The following is a 27,840-nucleotide window of genomic DNA, read 5'->3' as shown; positions in this document are numbered from 1 at the left end:
ATCAGTGATGTCACTAACCATGTCATGAATGATGTAATATGTGACATCATCAGCAGTGGATTGCGGTCACGCGAGTTATAGTGAGTCCAACTAACTATAACGTGGGAACTTCAATGGTTTTGTATGAGTAAAATGTTCAGCTAACTATAACTCGTGTGAAACCTATGGTTTTTCAGTGAATTTCAAAGGTTTTTTAAATGCTAATTCCTAACTATAACAAATGTGAAACCTATGTTTTTTTCAGTGAAGTTCAAAGGTTTTTTAAATGCTAATTCCTAACTGTAACCATTGTAAAACCTCTGGTTTTTTCAGTGAATATATATATATATATATATATATATATATATATATATATATATATATATATATATATATATATATATATATATATATATATATATATATATATATATATATATAAAATTAAAAACCATTACAAATAAATTGGGATTTTTTTTTAAAACATGCCTGTTGGAATGGGTGAATACGATGTCAATGAATACCACGATATGTGCAGCGGCAATGCCAATAAATGCAATGTCAACCTATGCCATAACCTGTGCATGCATAACAATGTTAATACCCATAAATGGAATGTCATAGTATGCCATAATCTCTGCCCGCACAACAGTGTTGATGCCGGCAGTAACAATGTCAATGTATCCCTCAAGCCATGCACACAAAACAATGTTGTTACCCATAGAAGCAAGGTTGATTTACGCCATGATCTAGGCACGCATAACTATGTCAATATCAGTAAAGACAATGTTGATGTACACTTTGACAACTGTACGCACAATTTTGGGAATGCCGATAAGAATGATATCAATGACTACCATAATATTTTCAGTAGTTGCAATGAACTAATATCTTTGCTGTTAGATTCACCCAAGGTGACCTCCCCATCAACCCTGAGTCAGAGATACGTGGTCTGACAGGTCCTGCTATCCTAAAACACACCATCAAGTGACAGGTCACAGGTGGGATCTCACTTAGCCAAAAGATAAACACGCACCCAGCGAAAACCCTCATTGATCCCACAGATAGATATTTCCACCACAAACAGGTCTGAGGAAATTGGCCCCAATAAAACACATTTGGCCAAAGGCTTGTGTTCCCGTAAAATACCAAAAGTTAGATACCACATGTAGATAGGAACACTCAGCCTATCAGGACACAACATGCACACCCCACGTAATGATGACACACTCCCCACACCGGGCATCTGAACACATAGACACTGGCTCACACTAGCTCTCCTCGAGATTGAGAGCCATCTGTGTCCTTATCAGATGCAGAAACGTATTAATTTATGACTGAGATGCTTCTTCAAAAATGCTGAATTGTTTCATTGTACCTCCTGAGATTTATATATTGTCAGCCAAAACTTGGATAAAGAGAGACTTTCCTCAGACGCATTCTGTCGAGTCTCTCTGCCACTAGGAGTGCCACTATTGTCACAGAATGGGCCACATGGCTAACCAGTGTCAACTAAAAAGTACTACGATCAGAATAAAATAGTAAAGGGAATGTCCTGGTAGAGCATTAACTGCCAAAACCAAGCTCCGAAGAGCGCACATGGATCGCACAATCAGTTTCAAGGAAATCGTGCTGCAGCACCCCACCACAACAAGGGCCAGGTGGTTGGCCGAGTGCAGGCAATCGCTGAAACAGACAGGGAGCTTAGTCCTGCAGGGATTGGGCCCACATCCATGGTAAGCAGGGGTAACTGCCTGGGGGTGGCAATGCCCTATCACAATCACAGGGTAAAAATACACCATAAGTCCAAAATCATTGCCCAAAATGACCTACCACCTTCATACTACTCCAAGTCATATTTCCCTACCCACCTTTACATCCAGCCTTCAGGACGGCTGTGTTATGTCAACCAGAAATCCATGCTAGATTCATCCATCCGGGTACCCGCAGGGGCCCCCACTGCTGTTGATCCCCTGGGGAGGGGTTGGCTACCACCCCCTGCGTGGGAGGACAGTCCGATGAGGGAGCAGGACGGGCCCCAAGTTGGTGCATAAAACAGGCACCCAAAACCACCCACACAAGTCCAACTTTGGGCGGGCAATGTAAGTATTACCCATCTCAGGGTTTACCACTAAGTGGAGGCGCTCCTTTTGGTCCAAAACGAGCCGAATGGTCCGTCGTTGGGATTTGGGTTCTTCAATAGGTGTAGGGCAACGATGGCCTCAAAACTCCAAAGAAATCCAATTAACACTAAGGACACTACACTGGCTCCTCATTGAGAAGAGAATCACCTTCAAGCTTCTCACCCACAAAGCACTCCACAACACCGGACCCGCCTACATGAACCACTGCTTCTCATTCCACGCGCCCCAAAGATCACTCAGCTCAGCCCAGGTCTCCCTTGTGACAGTGCCGCACATCAAGAAGACCTGAACAGGAGGTCACTCCTTCCTCGCTGCCAAAGCATGGGACACCCTCCCTTTCCACCTCCGGCAGAAATCAACACTCTCCAAGTTCTTGAAGGACCTCAAGACTTGGCTTTTAGGCGAATCACCGAGTACATCCAGGAGCTGCACCCCCCCTGCCATCCCCCCACCCCCAGTGTCTTGAGACCCTATTGAGTGAGTAGCTGCACTTAACAAACTCCTGATTGATATGATTGATTTAACGTTTTAAATGAAATGGAAGTTTAAAACTGTACTACAGGCTGCAGTGACAGAATGAGTGCTAAAGCCCACGAGTAGCATTTAATGTATAGGTCCTGGGTGTGTGTAGAACCATGTACTAGGGACTTATAAGTAAATTAAGTATGCCAATCAGGTGTAGGCCATGTATACTATGTTTTAGGGAGAGAGCACAAGCCCATTACCACTGGTTAACAGGGACAGTGTGCAAAGTCCTGGTGCCAACGAAAACAAGTTCAGCAACACAAGGCAAGAATCTGAGGGGTGACCCTGCGAAAAGGACCATTTCCAACATGACTCCCCTTCAACCAAAAGCTAGGGTGGACTATTGAATACCTTGTAGGATTTCCCTGCTTAGGCGATAGAACGTGGACAATGGCCCTCTTTTGTAATGACATATCGGTTCTATACCCATCGAGGCCTAACGGTATCCCTGTATCCCTCAGGCATTATCCCAGGGGTCAGTACAGTAGCCATGGGGAACCCTTTTCCTCAATTGGGTACCCCATCTGTGAATTTCCTGACCTTAACTTGCTAACAGATACATGGTCAACAAGGTGATTGGCCATGGTCACGATCCCAGGGAAAACAATACCCATCAAGACAGCAAACAACAGAGTCCACTGACAGCTGTCATTGTCAAGAGCGAGGCCCTTGGGTAAGCCGCTCTTTCAGACTTTGGTCAAGCAAGGATTGTCCTACATTCTCCTGAGGTTTTCCTGACCTCTGCAGTTTCTCAGAGTGGGGAGGGGAGGGGAGGCTCACGCCGCGGGTGTTAGGCATCCCCTATCCCACCAGTTCAGAGGAGGTGCCTGGTAAATCAAGACTTCCCGGGGAAAACCACCCACCCCATCAAAGGTGACACACTCTGTGTCATACTTGGATCTGCTTGGTACGGGTCTCCTGGGAAGAAGTGGCTCTGTATATACTGCACCAAAGTAAGGTACAGTGTGTACAGAGTCTGACAGTCCCCAGAGGTTTGGCAGAGGTTAAAGTTAGATATAACCTTACTCTCCAAAGTGGTAGCTTGGTCGAGCAGTAAGGCAGTATCAGAGGACAGTGTAAAGCATTTGATGTACACACTCACAGAGGACAGTGTAAAGCATTTGATGTACACACTCAGTCAGCAACTTGTCTCACACACTCAAGAACTGAACTCTAGGCCAATTGTTTTGTATATAAAAATATATTGTTGTTTTATTTTAGAACTACAGGTTGGTATAAAAATACTTTCTCAGAATGAGATGCTACAGTTGAATACTTTCAATGAGCTGTAGACTTTTGAATGCAATAGAAACAGGGGTTGCAATGTGCAACACAATCCTAACACAATTATAACATTGAGCTCAATGGGAATTTTAAGCAAACTGCAATAACATTTACTTTACGAATGCTTTTTTACCCAGGGCTTGATCCTGGATTCAGCCCAGGTGCATTTCCTGAAAACAGTTGAAGGAAATCGTTTTTGTTATACAGGCCATTTTTAAGGAATATTTGGAAGTTGCAAAAATCGACACTTAGAAGAATTTCTGGCAAAAACCAGGCAATGTTATCCTGTGGAGGAAAGTTAGGTATCGGAAAATCACAGTTGTAATTACTTTTTCTGGTCAGTGCTGGGTACCTAGATCCAGTACTGGGATCTCTCCTGGTAACAGGTGAGTAATTTCGTTTTCGTTGATCGGGTGATTTTTAGTGAATATTTTAAAGTTTCAAAACTCAACACAGAATACACAATGACTGACTGCCTACTACACCTAGTCCTGTGACCCAGGAAACAGGTTGCTGGCACCAAATGGCTAGGACAAGAAAATGGCAACTTTCTAAAAGTGACATTATCAGAACTGTGACTCAAAATTCGACTTTATGAAAAATGATTTTAAATTACAATTCCATAGACACATAACATAATATTTCTACCTGCTCCCAAACAAATGTTATCACTTATATTAAGTTAACCCGATGTTATCCTATGGGAGAGGTGAGTCTCACAGTAATGAAAAGCTAATGTCTGAATTTGTCACTACCAGAATATTTAAAACTTTAAATTATATGTCCAACTATTTTAATACAGTGCACCTCGTCTCTGGGCTGTTTAGGGCTTATCTTAGGGATGGATGCCTTATACGTATTAAAAAGGTAGTTTTACGCCCATGGTAGGGGTTCTAGGTCAAATTGGCAGTTTAAAACGGCCTACAGGCTGCAATTGCAAGGCTGAGACATGTTCTAAGGGGCTACTTGAATGGGTGGCACAATAAAGTGTTGCAGGCCTACTAGTAGCATTTAATTGATCTGCCCTGGGTATTTTCTATACCACTCTACTAGGGACTGATAAGTATATTAAGTATGCCACTTAGGTGTAAGCCAATTTTACCATGTTTTCATGAGTGAGCATAAACCCTGATTAGCAGTGATCAAGTGCACAGAGGCCTAATGCGAACAAAAGCAAATTCAGCAAAATAAGAGGAGTGAAGGGAAACAGTTTGTGGAAAGACCACCCTAAGACTGACACAGCGAACAATTCTCCTCAGCGTCACTCTGAGGTACCTTCTTGTGGACCCTGGTGCTGAACTAGTGATCTACTTTTTTCATAAGCTCCCTGGCCCAGAGAGCTTGCTATCTATCAGATGTTAGCAAAAAATGGGACTAGGAGGATGGCTTAGTATATGACAACCCTTATGGTGGTTTTAGTGGTCTTAAACAACTTTCAAAAGCTCTCTAAGTGTTAGCTGTGTAGAGCAGCATTCAGGCTTAGTCCAGAAGGAGTGTAAAGCAGCTCGCTTTACCAGTACTAATCATATAGTGTAGGTTAAGTGAAAAAGAACCACATAGTGTAGTTATAAAAATATGTATTTTTTATAAACACTCACTAACACATTGCAATATCTCCTTCCCAGAGATACAATCACAATACACACAATACTTTAGTTATAGAACTTGTAAGTAGCACAAATACACAGTGGTTTTCAGGGGGAGACCAACCCATATACTATGAAAGTGGAATGCAAACCATGAACCAAGTTGAGACTGGACCCAGAAAAGGTAGAAGAGGTGCGGACCCAAGGAACCACCCAAGGTATGTACTTAAGTACTCCACGGAGGCCGTGTCCAGACGGGGAACACAACCATGTGCTCAATACAAGTCAATGGGTAAGTCACTGTTGCAGTTTTTAAGAGGAAGGACCCTTCCCAGAGGAATCTGAAGAAACCCTGTGGAAGATGGAAGGTTGGAGAGTCACCCCACCTGTGGATATCCCAGGAACCAGGATATCTATTCCCTGGAAGCCAGGTACATAGGTGTGAAGAAAACTACGGTTGGCCACAATGGAGGACTGCAGTGAAGATGCCGCTGGCGAAGAAGGTGAAAGAGTCCGGTGGAACCCAAAGGTGGATTCAAAGATGAGAGGTACCTGCAAGCAGAGGGGATAGAGTCTATGCCACTCAAGATTGACCAGGAGGCACGGGAGATGAATGCTCACCTATGTCAGAGATGCAGGAGAGTTGACGGTGCCCTTGGAGCTGCAGCTGTGTGTACCATGCAATGCTGTGGAAGACCAGGAGCTGTTCATGAGCTGTCCCATGTTGGATGTCAAGAGTCAGGGGGTCCGTGTCTGTTGGGGGCATGAACAAGTCTTGGCAACAGCAACAAACTTAGTATGCGAGAAAGGTGCACAGTCGGGACCGCAAGGTACAAGTGACTCACCATGAGCAGGTAATTCAGAGCAGGCCCAGAGCAAGCAGGGGAGCCCACGGGAGCCAAAGAAGACCCTCTACAGGGCTCACAGGCTAAAGGCACAGTCGCAAAAGGACCTCACCAAAGGATGAAAGCCCATGGTGCAGAGGATGTGGTGCAGGTGAAGATCTTGGTTGCAAGATATGCTTGAGTCTGGAGCTTCTTGGAGCCTGAAGATCTCTGGTGAAGTCAATAAGCCTTGGCATCGACAAGTTGACCCGGTTCACAGGTGTACTGCTCCAGAAGTTCCGACAAAGGATACTGGCTTCAAACTTGCTATGGATACAGTGCAGGCCTTGAGGGAGATGCAGAACCCCCACCTGTGTTGCTGAACCTTTCGGAGTCTGTAGGAGCTCAGGAACAGCAGACTGGTCAGCTTTGTTGCGGTGCCTGCAGATGCAGGGAAGTGACTCCTTTGGGTGTCTTAGATGTCCACAGTCCATGTGAGAAACCTGTATGGAGCACAGTCACAAAAGGGGCAAAAGACTGGCAGGACTACAAGACCAGGAGCAGCAGGAGTCTTCCTAGTTACAGTCTCGGTTCGCAGAACGAAGTCCAACAAAGTCCTAAGTGTCCAGACTGTTGAAGACGAAGTGGTTTTGGATCTGTCCCATGACAAATCTAAGAAACCACCCACAAGTGAGCTCATAAGACCCCTAAGAAAAGGGTTGGGACAATTCAGTGGACCCTCGCAGAGGAGGGGCTGGACAGTGGGGAGGATACTCCCATGTTCTTTGTCCAGTTTCGCACTTTCGCGGAAGGTAAGTGCTCCCTGAACTGGTTTCAACTGGAGCATGCAAGGAGGGCACCTAATGTGCCCTTCAAAGCAGTCTAGTGGTGCTGGCAAGTGCCCACACCCTGGCCCAATACACCTCCCTGTTACTGGAAACCTATTGTCCTGCCTTCCTCGGGCTCAGTAGCAGGAGGGTAGAATCGTGTCTCTGGTCGGCAGCAGCCATAGTTTGCTGTCCAGGTCTAGAAGACTGGTACTGTGAGCACTGAGGGCCTCCTGAAGGAACTTTATAGTGCATGGCATCATACCTCCAACACCATTTACGATGTTGGGGTATGATGCCAACATGTTTGATACCAAACACAACATGGTTCGTTACAGCCAGTTTAGAGTTAACCATCGTGTAATGACTCATGGCCACTCTATATATCATAATGGCTGATGCCCTTACAACTCGGGAAAATGGACTCCCGAATGGTAGGGGTGTCCCGTTCATGCAGAGGCGCCCTCACACTTCTAACCGAACACCCTGCCTTCAGGATTGAAAGGCATGCCTTAGGGGTGATTTATAGCTTTTAAGTGCAGTGACCTCAGATATAAAGGAACCTATATCTGTTGTAAGTGGTGCAGCTTACACAGGCTGCAATCGAGGCCTGTGGCTACAATCCAGGTTATAGTGCACTACTTAGGGCGGATAGTCTCCATCAGTATGTGCTAGTTCCAATAGAACTTGCACGTGCAAAAATCTGGCTGTGGCTATCATACCACTCTCTCTTTTCACCCGTTTATAATTTGGCATTGAATTACACCAACCTATTTGGTTGTTGCCTTCTATTGGCAATGCACCGAAGAAGCCTTTTGTTTAAAAGGACGAAAATTGGTGGCTGATGGTTTATTTTATGAACTGTATAAAAAAGAAAACACTTAGGCCCAGATGTAGGTAATAGCAATTTACCGAATGGTAAATACCGAATTTTACCGATTCGGTATTTACAATTGGGTAAATGCTATGTAGGTAAATAATTCGGTAAAAATACAGAATCTGTAAGATTCAGTAATTACCGATTCGGTAGGTATTTGCCATTGATTCCTATGGGCTTTGAAGCCCATAGGATTCAATAGCAAATACCGATTCGGTAATTACTGAATCGGTAAAATTACCGATTTTACAAGGGGGACAGGGTGTCACTTTGACACCCTGTTGCACCCCTGTTTCGGGCTTGTGTGCCATGTGACACACATACATGCCCTTAGGGCATGTCTGTGTGCCACATGGCACAGGTGTACATGCACAGATGTGCATGTACACTGGAATTCGTTATTTACCATGGAATAGTATTCCATGGTAAATAACAATTCGGTAAGGGCCTGTAGCACTGATTACAGTGCCACCTACATATTGATTTACAGAATCGGTAAATTTACCGATTCGGTATTTCACCGATTCTGTAAATTTACCGAATCGGTAAATATACCGATTCTGTAAATAAAATGCCCCCTACATGTCAATTCCCAAATACCGGTCGGTAAGGGCCAAAATCGGCCGTTACTGACCGGTAATTGGCGAGCTACATCTGGCCCTTAATCTCGTGTAGTTGCAGCCATTTCCTTAATTGATTCTTCAATATCCATGGACATTTGATGATGGACTTTTTTTGACTAGCGGTGGTGCGGTTCCAATCTAGTTTCTCTGATATATGTCTTTGTACTAGTAATTATTACTTGTCCTGTCTGAGGTAGGGAGATTCTCTACAAAATGCTGTTCTGTTGGCATCTTACCCCACACCACCTGCATAATATCAAACCTGCTTACTCTGACGTTTGCTGGCGTAGTTGTGAAGAAACAGCCTCTCTCATACACATCCTGTGGCCCTGCTCACATTTTGTTGATTTTTTGGATAATATATTCTTTGCAATTTCGTAGATCCAGGGTGAGACCATAGACAGACTCCCTGAATTGGCCTTAGTTGGCAGACCATTGGCAGGGCTATGCCTACTCCACTATATTATGGGTACAAGGATATTCCATTTCCTCCCGACAGCGAAACACACCATTCTCTCTCTGTTTGGAAAACCAACAAAGCCAACCTTTGACCTTGTGGTTACATAAACCTTGGCAGCTATTAGGTCATGAGAAAGTAGTGTACGATCTTGCCTACAGAAGTCAGTTTTTAGGTCTAGGCTAGACAGTGCATGTGCTGTCTCAAAGAGATGAGTTGTGTTTAATCGGTGAGCTTCAGCCCTCCCACAGGCTTCCCATTAGCTCGCTCCCTCATCTGTCTCATACTCTTTGTCACCATTTGTCCATTGCATGCATGGTCATGCCTCATGGGCCAAGTGCTTGTAAACATCTACTGCATCTGTTTTTAGGACCATTTTAGGATCTACTTTTTTCTTTACTTTTCAATACTCTATGCAGTGCTTCCCTCTCCTCTCAAACACACTCCCCCCCCCAAAAAAATAACATCCACAACGTACACTGCGCTTTACTGCTCCCTTGGCTTGCTTTTTTTGATGTACAATTGAGCACGGTACTGGAATGTTGCTTCCGTGATATCCAGTTGGTTGCTTTCCCGTTCCTAATGTACTGCGCCGATTACTACTCCCTTGACTTGCTCGCCCTCATTAATAATAGCTGCACATGTGAGCGGACCATGACGGCGCTGCTCCTCTGCAATACGAGTCAGATATCAATGCACGCTCTTAAAGTCTGATTCATGACCAAGGTACGATCGCATCAACAATTCAAACTTCCAACAAGGATTACAAAACTACGGGGCAGATTTATGTCGGACTTGCGCCACGTTTACGCCACCGTTGCGTCACGCAACGGCGCGGAAACGTGGCGCATCCCTGCGACCTATTCACAACGTGACGCATCTAGGCAGATGCGTCACGTTGTAAAGCCCTGTGCCACATGAAACCTGCGTCAGGTTTCATGTGGGCGTTCTGTCGCAGGGTGGGCGTTTCCTCGTAGGAAAGCCCCGTAAAAATGACGCAGTGAAATCTACAAGATTTCACTGAGTACGTTTTACGACGCTGCTGGTTCAAATCCTTACGCTTGCTTGAAGCAGGCGTAAGGAGTGACGCACCACGTTATGTATGGGTGGCCTCTGTACATTGCAGGAGTTGCGTCGCACTTGCGATGCTACTCCAGCAATGCGCCGCCCCTACACCACAAGATGCGTCACGCATCTGCCCTTCCTTGCACCATGGTGCGCCGCATTGTAAATGCGGCGCATCTGTGGTGCTGCAAGGAGGGAATTGCGTGACGCATCAGTTCTGGCGCATCCCTGCTGATTTGCAGAGATGCGCCAGAACTCATAAATCTGCCCCTACATGTTTTGTTAATGTGATTTTTGATAAGTATGTGCAGTGAAAAGCTTGCCTCCTAGCTTGTTAAAAGCTTTCCTCTATCCTTCCTTTTATAAGCACTGAGTTAGAATGTGGAGAAATTGCTTGATTGGCCAACCTTGAAGCTGAGGAATTGGGTTCGTGTCTTGGCTGCAGGCTCAATATCCTGTGAATCTGGGCAAATCCTGGCTTGTTTTATAGTTGCAATGTTTGCTACTATTCACCGCCTTTATTTATTTACACCTGATGTGTGCCTTGTAAAAGCTTACCTTCTAATTGGAGAACAACTTTCGCCTTTACTGTTCCGTTATGCTTCCTTTTATAAACACCAGGAGAGGATGTGGAATAACTCCTTGAGTGGCTGACTTAAAAGGTGGGGAACTGGGCTCAAGTCTCTGTGTCAGGTCTCATCCTGTGATTCTGGGCTAATCAATTTCTCCATTCCTAAAAATGAATGAATGCAACTGGTGCGTATGTACAGTGCTACGATACCTTCGGCTTGAGTTTGTGGTGCATACAACTACAAAAAAGGTGGTTTCTTACTTAATACTCGGGAATGCATTTTAAAATAGGTATGACCTTTTTATTTGTTGTAATGATTTTGCAATTAAAACATTATGCACTCAGTTATGTTATGTTATGTTATGTTATTTTAATTTATACAGCGCACAGCTACTCGGAAGTGTCCCGGCGCTTACAGAAAACAAGGCGGAAAATGAACAGATACTAATTAAAACAGAAGGGTTTTTAGAGCTTTGCTAAAAAGAAGGGGATCCTGAGTAGCTCTCAAGGCCAAGGGCAGCGCATTCCAAGCCAAAGAGGCTTTGCGCACAAAGGAATTCCCCCCCAGTCGCTGGCGCTTAAACTTCGGAGTCTGCATCAGCAGCTGAGAGGAAGAACGCAGCTGTCTCACTGGTGTATAGAAAACCAGTCTCTTCTGCAAATAGCTCGGGCCGAAACCGTAGAGGGCCCGTTGCACAATTGAGAGCATTTTAAATTTCAGGCGGGTTTCAACAGGAAGTCAGTGTAAAGACCTAAGGAGAGCCCGGGCACTGTGCCTGGATGACAACCCCCCTAGGAGTCTAGCAGCCGAGTTTTGGACCACTTGTAGTTTCTTCACAAGGAAACCTGGGCTGCCGACTAGGAGGGTGTTGGCATAATCCAAGCGAGAGAGAAGCAGTGCCCGAACGACCGTCTCCCTAGCCGAACTCGGCAAAAAGGGCAGAAACTTTCTCAAACTTTTCAACACACCAAAGCATGTGCCAGCCAATTTCTTTGCATGCGTCACAAAATTCAGATTCTCATCAAACCAGATGCCGAGGTTTTTGGCGGCACCCTTATTCTCAGGCGGGCAAGGAAAACGAGGAGGCCAGAATCTCCCTCTAAAATCCGAAGCAAAAGAGCCAAAGAACAGTACTTCAGACTTTCCCTCATTACATTTAAGCTGCGCATTGGCCAGCCAATGGAAGACCGATGACAAGCACTGATGGGGTCTCATAACCGAGTCCTCCTCCTTGCTCCAGGTAAACAACAACTGGGTATCGTCAGCATAGGCCATCACCTTAGCCCCCAGAGACTCTGACAAAGAAATCAGCGGAGTCACATAGATGTTAAATAACAGAGGGCTAAGTGAAGACCCCTGCGGAACCCCAGTTGAAACCCTCAAGGGCACAGAGGCACACGGCGGGAGCCAAACCTGCTGCGACCTTCCCTGCAAAAAAGAGTTGATCCATTGCAAAGCTGACCCAGAGATCCCTATTTCAGATAGGCGATCAAGGAGCATGACGTGAGGCACCGTGTTGAACGCCGCCGAGAGATCAAGCATGACCAATGCTGCATTCCTGCCGGCATCAAGACACTCCTGAATCAATTCCGTGACCTCCAGAAGAGCGGACTCCGTGCTATAAGTGGCACGGAAGCCAGACTGCGCCGGATGAAGCAAGCCAGCCCCCTCTACAAAGTTAGTAAGTTGGAAAGTGACCGCTTTCTCACAGACTTTGGCCAGACGGGGCAGAAGTGAGATAGGACGATAGTTTTCTGGGACTAGTGGATCAAGTGACAATTTTTTGAGTAAGGGAAGGATCAGGGCATGTTTCCAGGCTGTCGGCAAACAAGCTTCCCACGTGGAAGAGGTGTGGCGCCGCGGCCAGGGCGACTGACGCTGGAATCTGGGGACCACGGTTCGATCCCCGGCTCCGGCGGCAGGTTAGCCCACCACCATGTGACTCTGGGCAATAGCTCGCTTAATCTTCCCGACGGCCCCCAGCGCCTAGAGACCCTTACGGGTGATTGTGCGCTTTACAAATGTGGACTTTACAGCGATTTGTTGACCAAAAAATTCCCCTCCGCATTAATGGTGTCAGCCACATCTGAAAGTAAACGGGCCACACGAGGGTCGTTAGGAGAGCCGGACTTAAGGGCTTTAAGGATTCGGAGAGAACCAGCAAGGTCAATAGGATACAATTCCGAGAGAGGGGGGCCAGTTCTGCCCTGGGCGGATACAGCGGCAAGGACGAGAGGATGGGGAGGACAGAAAAGTCTCCTGTATGCTGATTCTTTTATCCCTGAAGAATGACGCCAGGGTGTTACACCAGGACTCCGTGGAAGGATGAAGCCGCAACCTAGGCGCTGGGGGACAGGAAGCTCTGCACAATAGCAAAAATGTCTTTAGAATTGTTATTTGCCCACTCAATACGAGCGGCATAATACTGTCCTTTGGCCTCTCCTATCACCACGTAATAAAGTTTTTGTTTGGCTCTGAGGATGTTCTTATCAGGGAGGTGGTAGCCGCCAGAGCGCCAAGCCCTCTCCGCAGCCTTGCAGGCATGCTTTAAAGTCTTCAGCACGGGAGTAAACCATTGCTTAGAAGGAGATTCACTGCGCAGCCTTGTCTGGCGCTGCTCTGACCCATTAGCGACAGCACCCGCGATCCAATCGGCGAATTGCGTTACATTCTCTTCCAAACAACCATTGGTTACATTCTCTTCCAAACAACCCGAAAAAGAGGGCAGAGAAGCAACAAATGAAGCGCTTAACTGGCCAGGATCCACCTTCCTGGAGACAGGGGGCGACGGCAATTTGCCTGCTGAGGAGAGTTGTCCAAATCCCATGAAAAAATTTATAAAAGTGGTCTGACCAGGCTACCGGCCGTGGCTTCAACACTAGTAAGGGGAAATTGGCACAGATGATGTCCAACGTGTGCCCCCTCCACATGTGTGGAGAACAGAAGTGTTAGACCTGTCTGACTTTTTGCGTAGTCCCTCCAATTTATTATTTATTTTGTCCCCTTTTTGCCCCTCATGCCTTTATTTATTTTTGTGTCCACTAGATTTTTATGGTGTTGGCCTGGGGGGATAGGTGCTCTTTTTCCCTCATAAACAGTCACCTCAGTTTAGGTGCCTTTCCTGTCAGGGATTTGCTGAGTTTCACAAAATGGTGGCCGCCAACTGTCCCCAACTGCCATATCCTAGACTGCCCCGTAGGTTAACATTAGGCCTTCCAGAACTTTCTGGACCCTACTGGACCCTGTGTGGTTTGGCTATAAAAGGGCAAGGGTCAGGGAGCCATTTTGTGTAGTACAGGGACTTGGAGGAGAGAGGCAGTGGTGTGAGGAGGAGGACGCCCTGGAAGCAGTTAGTTTGTCCGTGTGATAGACAACAACTTCAGGGAGACGTTCCCCCTCCGGCCCCTGACCAAACCCTCCCAACCGCCTTCTTCTTCTGTGAAATTGGCCCGGCTGTGGCGGAAGACCCCCCCTTGAGCCCTTGGCCCCTCTTTCCCCCGTTGTCCTAGCTCCTGCTGGGGACCTTCTCCCTACATTCCCCTGGTAAACTTCACCTACCAGCGTTTTGGTGGAAGCGGATTGGAGCGAGGTGTGGCGCCCTGCGCCTCCAGGAAGCTGCAGTAGAGAGGCGAGTGACAGCGGAGCTTGTGCGGCATTGAGCACAGGAGGAAGTGAGCGTTCGACTTTGTGCAGTTCCAATAGTGCGGCAGGGTGAGGAGAGAGAGCGCAGGCTCAGAAGCGGTGTCCGGGCAGGCGAGCAAGCAAGTGAGGCGGCGCCAAGCGGGAACACTAATCACCCGCGCCTGCGCTGCCTCGCATCCTGACAGTGAGTAGTGCGTCTTGCCCGGGAGCCGGAAACCCCGATTGCCTCAGCCCAGACGCCGCCCCCTGCGAGCCCAGGCGTCTAGGGCGTGCTTCGTGAGTGGAGTAGCAGCGGAGGCGGGAGAGCTGAGGGGAACCCAGTCAGCGCCACCCTCCGCTCCATTATCAAGTAAGGTGGGGGTTTAAGGGAGGAGAACAGCTTGACTGAGGGGATCACACGAGAAGCGGAGGAGGAGTTCTCTTGAGCCCTTTATTGGAATCACCTGACAGTACCCTCCCTCATTACCCGCTATTTCCTGGGGATCTCCGTGTTGAGTCAGGAAGGGCCCGGGAGAGCCGGAGACAAGCCTACGTTTAACAAGCTCAGAGGGAGGCGTTTATGAAAAATCTCCACAGTGCTGGGGGAGTGTCCTGCAATTGCAGAAAGTTATAAACTTGAATGCTGAAGTGTGAGATTCTTTTACAGAGGGGGCGGGGAAGAAGAAACGGTGACCTCATTTTATTTACCTATGTGCAAGTGATAATTGAGCTATAGAAACATTCCATTTGAAACTTGAAACTGTCATCTTGGGGTTACTGATCTCTTGCGAGGAGGGTGTTGCTCTGTCAAGGGGAGGTAACCTTCCAGGGTTCTAAGACCTGGACATTTCTAATGTGTTAAACTGAAGTGGAGGAAGTGTCAACGTTGTGGACGTTCTGGTGATATAATTAGAGAGCCTCCACTGGGGTGAGAAACCTAACACTGTAGAAGACCAACTTCTTTTGAACTAAATTCTACTGAGGTTTTATGTCAACTGGAATCTTCTGACCAATTTGAACAGTATATTGAGATGTAAAATGACTGAAGAGTAGATAAAATATTTTTATAAAACAAGCTCGTATTTTTACACAAACATTGGTGTAGTGTCATTTTTTAGTGATATTGCATTAGATTACTGCTGGGTGGTTTGCAACCTTTACACATGTGCCTCTGTTGATATTGCCTTACCCTAGGCCAGGCTACCCTAGGTGACCTGACATATTTAGGTTCCAACAAGTTGGTGTCTAGCGGTGGGATCTTGACTGTGGTTGCAACTACTCTGTAGTAATTTAGTGTAATCCACTAGCCTACACCTGGAGTTTTCTCCTGGCGGCCCTCCTAATTTTTACTTTTGTTTTTCCAAATTTGTTCCTGGTGGTGGGGTGGAGGTAGCTTCAGGTTGCCCTTGCCACTCTATTCTTTTTGTGTGCTTAACCTTGTGTTGCCCTTTTGCAAAATGTAATTTGCACTGGAAAAACTGGACACTTATTCATTGGCCCAGCTAAAAGATTTCTGTCAACAATTGGGAGTGTTCTTTAAGCGTGGTGCCAAGAAGGGGGAACTCCAGACCAGTTTGAGGGCTTGGATGGAAGCGCACAATGAGGAGGGAACGGTGGAAGAGGAGGAATCGGACAGAGGTACTGTCATTGATAGGACTGCGGAATGTTCCCCGGGGGTGGGTGAGATGTCAATCAACCCCAAGGCAACCTCACGGGAGGGCAGCAGTGTGTCATCGAGAGGGTTGTCAGAAACCGAGTTAGCTGACAGGAGAGAGGATAGACTGTTAAGGTGGGAAATAGCAAAAATGGAGTTGGAAGAAAAGAGGGAGGGGAGGAGGTTAGAACAGGAGAAGGAAGACGGAAGAATGGCTCATGAATTCAAACTAAAAGAGTTAGAACTCCAGGCCCTGCAACGGGGACCCTTTCCAACTCCAAATGGTGGCAGCGAAACCAGAGAACCAACCAGGGAGTCCAGACCCTACCTGCCTAAGGATATAATTGCCAGCTATAGTCAGGGGGATGACATAGCCAAGTGGCTGGCAGCCTATGAGTTCTCCTTAAGAGCCCATGGGATCCAGGAGAAGCACTGGGGGGGTGGGTTGTATAAGTACATGCCTCCTACTGGTCGGGACACCTTGCTGGCCTTGGAATCAGAGGAGCAAACCAACTACCCCACCATGAAGTTAGCCTTGGTAAGGAAGTTTGGGCTTACCCCAGAAAGGTATCGCCAGAAGTTCAGGGGGAGCCACAAGTTAAGCACCCAGAACTGGGTGGACTTCCTTGATTATGCAAGAAAGGCATTAGAGGGCTGGGTAAAGGGCAGTGAGGTGAAGGATTATGAGGGGTTGTATGATCTATTTTTGAAAGAGCACCTCCTCGAGAAATGCTTTCCCGAGCTGCGCCAACACCTGGTGGACAGCAAGCTGACCAATCCCCGGAAGCTTGCAGACGAGGCGGACATCTGGGCAAGTACCCGGGTGTCCTCAAAGGGGACTGGAGGGGATTCCCAAAAGGCCGGACAGGGCGCCCCCCAGAAGAAGGAGGGGGGAGATAAAAAGCGAGAGTTCTCTAAAGGTCCCCAAAACAATTTCCAGGGAAAGGGAACAGGTTTCACCCCTAAGGCAAACCCGCCCAGGAACCCTAATCCTGGCCAAAGCCAGCAGCCAAGGGTTCTCCACTGCTTCGAATGTGGTGGTGTTGGACATTATAAGGGAGATGTCAGATGCCCAAAGAGACCACCCCCTCCCACCGGAGGAAAACCACCGGGAGTAGCTAGTGTAGCGCTCGGGGAGGAGTTGCCCTTAGATAAGGGGGGTGAGTGGGCGGGTGTCACCTTAGTGTCCCTGGGAGAACGGGAGATGGTTCCTAAGATCCAGGTGCCCCCAAATACTGTTAAGTATGGGCAATGGATCACCATCAATGGCCAGAGAGGGGAGGCTCTGAGAGATACAGGAGCCAGTATGACTATGGTGAGAAGTCAACTGGTGTCTCCAGAGCAGGTGGTTCCCAATGTACTCCACCCCGCCGCGATGGCTGACGGCAGAATGGGCCACTTTCCCGTGGCTGAGGTTCCCTTTGAGTGGGAAGGGGTTGCAGGTTCACTTCGAGTTGCCATAAGCCCTGCCGTGCCAGTTGATTGTCTGCTGGGAATGATATGGAGTACAACGCTTGGAGAGAGGTGGAATACCGGACGCATTCTGCGATGCTGGGTACACCTGACTGGGCCTGTGTGAGCACAAGGTCTGCGACTACCCGGAGAGGGAGTTCGCCTGGGTTGGAGCCTGGAACAATGGCCCAACCCGCTGCCAAAAAGGGACAGACCCGAAGACAGGAAGAGCCTGCTTCGGCTTCCACACCCCATGTGACAGATCGGCCACCTGCGGTGGTGGACCAGGAGTCCGTGGAGGGGGAAGTAGTCTCTCTGGAGGACCTACCCATCCCTGCTGAGTGGCATGTGGAGGGAGGGCCTACCAGAGAGGAATTCTGTAGGGGCAGAGGGAGTGCCCTACCCTTGAGGGACTGAGGCGACAGGCTGAAGCCCAGGCAGCAGGTGATGTTACGGGACACTACCACATTTACTGGGAGGATGGACTCTTCTACAGTGAACCCAAGGTACCCTTACCTGGTTCATCAAGGGCCTTGGTAGTCCCGCAACAATACCGAGCCTTTCTGCTGGAATTGGCTCATGCCATACCCTTGGCAGGACACTTAGGTCAGGACAAGACCTTTGCTCGGCTTGTCCTCCACTTTTACTGGCCTCAGATGAAAGTGGCGTCCAACACCTACTGTCGGACATGTGTATCCTGCCAGGCCAGTGGGAAAACAGGGGTGAAGCTGAAAGCTCCCCTGGAACCACTTCCAGTCGTTAGCACCCCCTTTGAAAGGGTGGGCATCGACATTGTAGGGTCTTTAGATCCACCAACAACAGCTGGTCACAGGTTTATCCTGGTTCTGGTGGATCATGCCACACGGTACCCAGAGGAAATTCCTCTGAGGACAGTCACTGCACCTGTGGTGGCTAGGGCCCTAATGGGGATCTTTACCCGAGTGGGTTTCCCCAAAGAAGTTGTGTCTGACAGGGGGACCAACTTTATGTCAGCTTACATGCGGGCAATGTGGAAGGAGTGTGGAGTGACCTACCGGTTCACCACTCCTTATCACCCCCAGTCGAATGGACTGGTTGACTGGTTGAGAGGTTCAACAAAACCTTGAAGGGCATGATCAGAAGTCTGCCCGAAAGCCTGCGGAGGAAATGGGACGTCCTCCTACCCTGTTTGCTATTTTCCTACAGGGAAGTGCCACAGAAGAGAGTGGGCTTTAGCCCCTTTGAACTTCTGTATGGGCACCCTGTACGCGGTCCTCTCAGCCTGGTGAAGGATGGTTGGGAAAAGTCTCCCAGGAAACCCCCCCAGGATGTGGTGAGCTACATGCTGGCCTTCAGGAGCCAAATGGCGAAGTTGTGGAAGCAAGCTTCTGACAACTTGGAGGCCAGCCAGGCAGTCATGAAAGAGTGGTATGACCACAATGCTCACCAGGTGGAATTGGAGCCTGGCCAGAAAATGTGTGGGTGATGGAGCCTGGAGAGCTTAGTGCCCTTCAGGATCGCTGGACAGGCCCATTTGAAGTGTTGGAAAAGAAGGGTAAAGCCACATACCTGGTGGACCTTAAGACCCCTCGACAGCCCCTACGGGTGCTGCATGCCAACCGACTCAAACCCCACCATGAGAGGCCCAAGGTCATCTTAATGATGGTGACTGATGGGGGAGAGGAAGCGGAAAGCGAACCTCTCCCAGACTTGTTCTCGTCTCAAGAGAAGGATGGGTCAGTGGAGGGAGTGATTCTCTCTCCCACTCTAACTCCTGAACAGCGGGAGGACTGCCGCCAGATACTGGAGCAGTACTCTACGTTGTTCTCCCTTGTCCCGGGAAGGACTCACCTGTGTACCCATGATGTGGACACAGGGGACAGCCCACCAGTGAAGTCGAAGACCTACCGGCTGTCCGACAAGGTGAAGGCTAGCATCCATGGAGAGGTTGCCAAGATGCTAGAGCTAGGAGTTATAGAACCTTCCAACAGCCCTTGGTCCAGTCCGGTGGTGCTAGTGCCAAAAGCCGCTCCACCGGGCACCACGCCAGAACTGAGGTTCTGTGTGGATTACCGGGGACTGAACTCAGTTACAAAGACTGATGCTCATCCGATCCCTGGGGCGGATGAATTAATTGACCGGCTAGGAGCTGCCCAATACCTAAGCACCTTTGACCTCACTTCAGGGTACTGGCAGATCTCCTTGACAGATGGAGCGAAGGAAAGGTCAGCTTTCTCCACGCCTGAGGGACACTTCCAATTTTGCGTGATGCCCTTTGGGCTCAAAAATGCCCCTGCCACATTTAAGCGGCTGGTGAATCAGGTCCTCTCTGGAATGGAGGGTTTCTCCGCTGCTTACCTAGATGACATTGCTGTCTTCAGTAGCAGTTGGGAGGACCATTTGCAACATTTGCAAGCAGTTCTCCAGGCCCTGAAACAAGCTGGATTGACAATCAAAGCCAGCAAATGCCAGATTGGGCAGGGGTCGGTTGTGTACCTTGGACACTTGGTGGGTAGGGGGACAGTGCAGCCCCTGCAGGCAAAGATTGAGGCAATCATGGCCTGGGAACCCCCCAAGACACAGACTGAGGTCCGAGCTTTCCTGGGCCTCACAGGATACTACCGTCGCTTTGTGAAGGAGTTGGGCACTATTGTAGCGCCCCTCACAGAGCTCACCTCCAAGAGACAACCTCGACGGGTAGTTTGGACGGAAGCTTGTCAGCAAGCTTTTGAAAAACTGAAGCAGGCAATGTGTGCAGCACCGGTCCTGAGGGCCCCAGACTTCTCCAAGGAGTTCATTGTCCAGACAGATGCATCAGAACATGGCATTGGGGCAGTGTTATCGCAACTGAATGAAGAGGGCCTGGATCAGCCTGTAGTCTTCTTATCCAGGAGACTGCTTCCCCGGGAACAGAAGTGGAGTGCAATTGAGAGGGAAGCTTTCGCGGTGGTGTGGGCTCTGAAGAAGCTGCGGCCATACCTGTTTGGCTCGCACTTCCTGGTTCAGACTGACCACCGACCCCTTCGTTGGCTAATGCAGATGAAGGGGGAGAATCCCAAGCTGTTGAGGTGGTCCATCTCCCTACAGGGAATGGACTTCCAGGTGGAACATCGGCCTGGGGTGGACCACGCCAATGCAGACAGTCTCTCTAGGTATTTCCGCCTTAGTGATGAGGACTCCCAAGGGGTTGGGTAGCTCTCCCCACTTTCAGCTGGGGGGGACGCGTGTTAGACCTGTCTGACTTTTTGCGTAGTCCCTCCAATTTATTATTTATTTTGTCCCCTTTTTGCCCCTCATGCCTTTATTTATTTTTGTGTCCACTAGATTTTTATGGTGTTGGCCTGGGGGGATAGGTGCTCTTTTTCCCTCATAAACAGTCACCTCAGTTTAGGTGCCTTTCCTGTCAGGGATTTACTGAGTTTCACAAAATGGTGGCGGCCAACTGTCCCCAACTGCCTCATCCTAGACTGCCCCATAGGTTAACATTAGGCCTTCCAGAACTTTCTGGACCCTACTGGACCCTGTGTGGTTTGGCTATAAAAGGGCAAGGGTCAGGGAGCCATTTTGTGTAGTACAGGGAGTTGGAGGAGAGAGGCAGTGGTGTGAGGAGGAGGACGCACTGGAAGCAGTTAGTTTGTCCGTGTGATAGACAACCACTTCAGGGAGACGTTCCCCCTCTGGCCCCTGACCAAACCCTCCCAACCGCCTTCTTCTTCTGTGAAATTGGCCCGGCTGTGGCGGAAGACCCCCCCTTGAGCCCTTGGCCCCTCTTTCCCCCGTTGTCCTAGCTCCTGCTGGGGACCTTCTCCCTACATTCCCCTGGTAAACTTCACCTACCAGCGTTTTGGTGGAAGCGGATAGGAGCGAGGTGTGGCGCCCTGCGCCTCCAGGAAGCTGCAGTAGAGAGGCGAGTGACAGCGGAGCTTGTGTGGCATTGAGCACAGGAGGAAGAGAGCGTTCGACTCTGTGCAGTTCCAATAGTGCGGCAGGGTGAGGAGAGAGAGCGCAGGCTCAGAAGCGGTGTCCGGGCAGGCGAGCAAGCAAGTGAGGCGGCGCCAAGCGGGAACACTAATCACCCGCGCCTGCGCTGCCTCGTATCCTGACAGTGAGTAGTGCGTCTTGCCCGGGAGCCGGAAACCCCGATTGCCTCAGCCCAGACGCCGCCCCCTGCGAGCCCAGGCTTCTAGGGCGTGCTTCGTGAGCGGAGTAGCAGCGGAGGCGGGAGAGCTGAGGGGAACCGAGTCAGCGCCAGACTCCGCTCCATTATCAAGTAAGGTGGAGGTTTAAGGGAGGAGAACAGCTTGACTGAGGGGATCACACGAGAAGCGGAGGAGGAGTTCTCTTGAGCCCTTTATTGGAATCACCTGACAGTACCCTCCCTCATTACCCGCTATTTCCTGGGGATCTCCGTGTTGAGTCAGGAAGGGCCCGGGAGAGCCGGAGACAAGCCTACGTTTAACAAGCTCAGAGGGAGGCGTTTATGAAAAATCTCCACAGTGCTGGGGGAGTGTCCTGCAATTGCGGAAAGTTATAAACTTGAATGCTGAAGTGTGAGATTCTTTTACAGAGGGGAAGGGGAAGAAGAAACGGTGACCTCATTTTATTTACCTATGTGCAAGTGATATTTGAGCTATAGAAACATTCCATTTGAAACTTGAAACTGTCATCTTGGGGTTACTGATCTCTTGCGAGGAGGGTGTTGCTCTGTCAAGGGGAGGTAACCTTCCAGGGTTCTAAGACCTGGACATTTCTAATGTGTTAAACTGAAGTGGAGGACGTGTCAACGTTGTGGACGTTCTGGTGATATAATTAGAGAGCCTCCACTGGGGTGAGAAACCTAACACTGTAGAAGACCAACTTCTTTTGAACTAAATTCTACTGAGGTTATATGTCAACTGGAATCTTCTGACCAATTTGAACAGTATATTGAGATGTAAAATGACTGAAGAGTAGATAAAATATTTTTATAATACAAGCTCGTATTTTTACACAAACATTGGTGTAGTGTCATTTTTGAGTGATATTGCATTAGATTACTGCTGGGTGGTTTGCAACCTTTACACATGTGCCTCTGTTGATATTGCCTTACCCTAGGCCAGGCTACCCTAGGTGACCTGACATATTTAGGTTCCAACAAGAAGCCTTTGATAAAGGTTCGCTAAGTGGAGGGAGTCCATAAAAGCTATGGAGTCCCCCTCCTCGGAATGATCAAGGTGGATGTTAATGTCCCCAAGGAGCACAAACTTCGAAATTCACACACTTACACCTAGAGCCATTCTACACGTCCACAGGCTCCGGTTTCATGCTTTTTTATTACTTCTCTTTCAGCCAATCTAAACAGAAGACGTGCTGCTATTAAGCATGGCTAAAAGACATTAATATTGACCACACCAATAACTCTCTAATTGCCAAGACCTATTGGCTTCGCCAATGCTTGTTTAATGAACAGAGATGTCCTGTTCTTACACATCTATATGAGGGATGCAGGTGTAAGACATGCCCACAGACTCTGAGAGCACTGGGACTGATCGTCCCCACCTTCCTTCCATGTTGAATGTGTGGGAACTCGGTGTAGGGGATGGGTACTTGGGAAGGGGACAGGGAGTTTAATGGTGGTGACTGTGTTCACCGAAAGATGTTCTGGTTAACCTTTTTATATGGCATAATGAATCGAATAAAAACCATTGGAAAGTAATTTACTATGTTGGTCTCTACATACATTTAAGTGATGCACTCTTTTATACAGAAATTAGTTCAAAGACAGATCTGAACTGGTCTGTGCACACAGAGCAGACTGGTGGACAGTGGATGGTGTGTAGGTCAGCTCCTCTCACCTGGACACAAGTTCGCTCCTCCCAGCAGGATGGACAGACATGTTGATGGGCTTCCCAAGCTACAGACCGTGACGTCAGACAATGTGAATCCTAAAAACAGAAGACATCAGTTATTTTACAGCCATGAACACGATTACTGTAATAGCTTGTTAAAGCATAAACATCTTTGGAAAAAAACAACTTCAGAACTGTCTAAATGATGGCCCTCCATACACTTAAATAAAAAGTTCTCGACCTGCACCTAACCCGCTAGCAAGCACTCGCCATCAGATAAGCTAGGGAGGAAGGTAGACAAGTAAATTAGCCCAGTAAATTACATAGGACGTGATTTTGACGGTATTGAGGAATTTCATTTCAGAAGAAAATGTTTGCAAGGATATATTTCTGTGCTGTCCATGTTATTGGTATGCCCTGTGTTGCTGAACATTCTGCTGTTGCAAGTGCTGTGGTATTAGAGGGTGCCACATTGTTGGGGTGCTGTCCATGGTATGGTTATTTTATTACTGTACACTCATGGTGTGTTAGTGGGTGCTGTACTGCTGAATGTGCTCCCTTTACTGGGGTATTAAGGGGTTCTGGTTTGCTCTGGATGATCATTATTTTTGTGAGTGCAGGACTTGTGTTGAGTGCTGCAGAGCCTGTTGTCCATGGTGTGGTATATAAATAAATAATACCGGATCTATTTTTGAATGAATGAATAAATAACAGATAGCTCAATAAAATAAGAGTCAAGATTCGAGGTAGTAGGAGTTTCTGCAGGTTTATTACAGCATAAGGACAGGATCAGGACAACCTGCATAGAACAGGGGTAACAGGGCCCGGCAGGACAACCGGGGCCCAGCAGCTGCCGGGGCTTGATCTGGGATGAGCGCGCTGACTTTTAATAACAATACATCAACTTATATACATAGCGCAAACACATAGCATTACATTGCAGTAGGCGTAACAGTGGGTGGAGCAGAAGGCGTGACGCGTAGCAGTCACGAGAGATAACAGTAAAAGTAGGTGTAACTGGGAGTATACATAGACATGTGATGCAAACGTAACAGAATATGTCATGAATGGGGCGGAAACATAGGAGGGGGCTACCTAAGGAGCCGGGACCTCTAACCTAATGGTGCGCGAAAACTGGCAATGACGTATTACTAGGAGAAGCTGGGGGCTACGAACTCTGTGCTAGGAGCAGAGACTAGAGTCTGGAGGGTCGGAGCGACATGTACCTAAACCCTATCTGGTATCTGATGTTTAGGGAACATGTTGATATAAACTAGAAGTCATGAGGGGAAAAGCTAACTTGACTCTAAGACTGGACCATGCATTATTCTACATGTAGTGCGTGATGAAGAATATTAAATGACCATTAATACAGTATTTCTCTAACGTGGAGCCGAATAGGCTAGACAATGACGGAAACTATTGATGCAGTTCAGTAGCTCAGGAATGCAGAGAAGGAGGACTGAACTGATAACTGGAACTATAACATACTTTTGGCAGACTCAGAGGCAGAGCCAAGCTGCACCGGGCACTGCGAGGCAGGAAGTAAGTGAAGGGTCGAGGATACAGGTGGGGGCTGTATCGCTCCTCAGCGAGGCTTTCAGGAGACAGGAGCTGAATCTGTTGTCCGGGCCCTTTTGAGGCCTGGAAACGGGGACTTTATTATGGAGTAACGTGCACACTGAGAAACGTGGCAACATAACTTTACCTAGGCCTGATATTCGTAGTATTCACGAGGACTGGAAAATGACATACCAGAGGTGGACACTACTGGAATTGCGTCATTAATCGGACATGGGGAATAACATATGCATATTGGTCATGCACACATGACATATGATGGATGAGGCGTAGGGACACAGACATGGCAAAATTTACTTTTCCACATTCCCTCCTTGTCACTACGTTTCCATCAGGAAACATCAATTTTCATGATACCATCTATCATTTCATACAGTACCATTTGTTCGTCTCGAATTGTCTTGGAACGGGATTTAGAACGGGGCTTGGGACTAGGAATACAAGAGGTAGCACACATGCTGCAAATCGCAGGGCCACATTGTATACAGAGGCAGCAGCTAAATATGATCGCTACTGCAATACCTAAAAAGGACAGGACTTTCCATCCCCATGCGGAAATTATATTCCAGAACCAACCTGACCATGTCCAGGTGCCTGGATCTTGGTGTAACAGATGGGCAATTTTATGGAGTCTGGTTATAGCTGAATACACAGACGGCGCGTTATTTGGAATGAAAATACAGCAACTAGATCCGATGACTCTACAGGCCCCGCCCCTATCGGCCAGTATGACGTCAAGGATGAGACGATTTTGCAAAACGACAAATCTCATAGCAGATTGTTCTTCGGTTAAGTTACCTAGAGCAGAGGCAGTCTCATTTACTACAGCTTCAAGGGTTCTTGTTAACCTACGGATCAGTTTACTATTCTGGACAGGTCCTACAAAGAAGAAGAAACCTTTATTGAAATCTGTATATTGTTCTAGAGTAGTTTCAGTATAATCGACAATTGGGGACTCCCTTCTATGTCTAATGTGTACTAGATGTGTGTTTCTGGGATAATCAGATGGGGCTAGGAAAACAGGTGGCAGTAGGAAAGCAATGTAACAGGTTCCCTCCCAATCGAGGGGCAGACGGACATATGCGGTTTGACCACAAATAAAATAAGAATGACGTGAAGCTTTGAAAACAGATTTCCCACTGTCACTGTACTGGATAACGGTAGTACAATCACTATGACCTACATGTATGGAACCATAACTACGAACACATAATTCGCCTTTGACAGGTAGTACTGAAATAGCAGGTAAGTCTGGAGTAGTATCAGACTGAACATTCAGGACCATGAAATTCGACGAATAATTACCTAAATTATATACTTCATTTTCTAGATCTAAACCTGTTCTGTGGGGGAGACCTTTCTTGTCTGAGAAACATGTACTGTTAAGAAAAGACATATCTGTTGAGGATGACGTTAACGTGGACCATGCTCCACACGAACCATTATGTGAGAATGGATAAGGAAAGAGTGGCAGAACTCCCTTCGGTGTCTTGAAAGGGGGGAGTCGACCACACACCCAACAATTAGTGGCATTGCTTGTCTGGTGTGAGTAATGTAACATACGGATAAATGTGTTGTTGCGCATAGCGAGGCGGTATGAATATTCGTGAGGAGGCAGATCACTAAACGTGTGCTCTACTGTAGCATTAGCAGACATATTTACATGAGGAACTGGAAAATACAGATAGAATGCATAGCTGGTGCAGGAAATCAAAATGCTGATGAATAATACGAAACTCAGAAAAACGATACATTGAATCGAGTTATTACTGACTCTCTCACTATGGGGGTCTATTTTATACATGTCAGAAACAATCTAACCGTTTCACCTAGGGGAGGACTTATACAATCAAACTGACTGACTTATTTTACTAGACCTGAGCTTTAACTTATACTCCTGCTGCGGAGTTTTCTCTAACAAGGGAGGGGTTGTAATAATGTCTTTTGCGGGACAGTCCTTTAAAACAATGTCTTGACAGTTTTTAAAATCCTGGGAATCCTGGGAAATGTTTTTAGAAACCGGTTTCAATCCATTGAAAAGTTTTACATGAGAAAGGTGGACCCACCCCTTCCTGCCTTCCAACTTGACGGCAGTACGGGTGGTCAAGAGGACCTGACGTGGCTCCTTCCAACGAGGCTCCAACGGACTTGATCTGTCGAAATTCCGGACCATCACTAGGGAACCTGGAACGATTTCATGCGGTGCCACCTCAGTATTGTCTGGAAATGCGGCGGCAACCTGTGAACGACATGAGTTGAGGGCAGACATCAAGGAAGCTAGGTAATCTGTCAGCATATTACATGAAACATCGGTAATACTTCGGGGTCTAGGAGTACCCCACATGTTAGGGGGGCGGCCGAATACGACCTCATACGGGGACAGACCTGATCTGGAATGTGCGACCATGCGCAAATAAAACAAAGCGACTGGCAGAGCTACTAACCAGTCCACACCCTTGTCTTTACATACTTTGGCTATGCGGATTTTCAGAGTCTGATTATGTCTCTCGACTAGACCGGCTGCTTCGGGATGGCGTACACAATGGAACTTCCACTGGTACCCTAACAAAAGGGAAACGTGTTTCATTAACTCTGAGGAGAATGGCTGACCGTTATCAGAATATACGACTCTAGGGAGTCCATATCTAGGGAAAAATTCACGAACCAACTGCTTGGCAGTGGTCGCGGCTGTGTAATCTGGGACTGGATATGCTTCTGTCCACCTGGACAAAGCGCATACAACTACAAGGACATACTTGAAACCTCGACATCGCTCCATCTGAATATAATCCATCTGGAGGACCTCAAAAGGGTGGTCAGGGGGCTGGAAACCACCTTGTTCCACCGGGACACTTTTACCTGGATTAAACTGACAACATATCATACAGGTACGGACTTTCTGCTTGGCTGCAGCTCGTAAATGCTTGTTGAACCAAATGTTCTGGATACTGTCTAACATAGC

The 27,840-nt window shown here is 47.8% G+C and overlaps 1 protein-coding gene across 3 annotated transcripts in view; it reads right to left on the bottom strand.

Moving 5' to 3' along the window:
- The window catches only part of LOC144768336 (carnosine synthase 1-like), a 557,293-nt gene that overhangs the window by 406,714 nt on the left and 122,739 nt on the right, over positions 1–27,840 (bottom strand). For all 3 annotated transcript variants that reach the window (XM_078651937.1, XM_078651927.1, XM_078651919.1), the window contains exon 4: positions 23,304–23,393. In XM_078651937.1, the coding sequence (XP_078508063.1) occupies positions 23,304–23,393 (90 nt within the window). The remainder of the gene's footprint in view (positions 1–23,303; positions 23,394–27,840) is intronic.

This window comes from Lissotriton helveticus, chromosome 1_1, assembly GCF_964261635.1.
Source record: "Lissotriton helveticus chromosome 1_1, aLisHel1.1, whole genome shotgun sequence".
NCBI lineage: Eukaryota > Metazoa > Chordata > Amphibia > Caudata > Salamandridae > Lissotriton > Lissotriton helveticus.
Note: the sequence above shows the minus strand (reverse complement) of the source record. Positions and strands in the feature narration are given on the sequence as shown.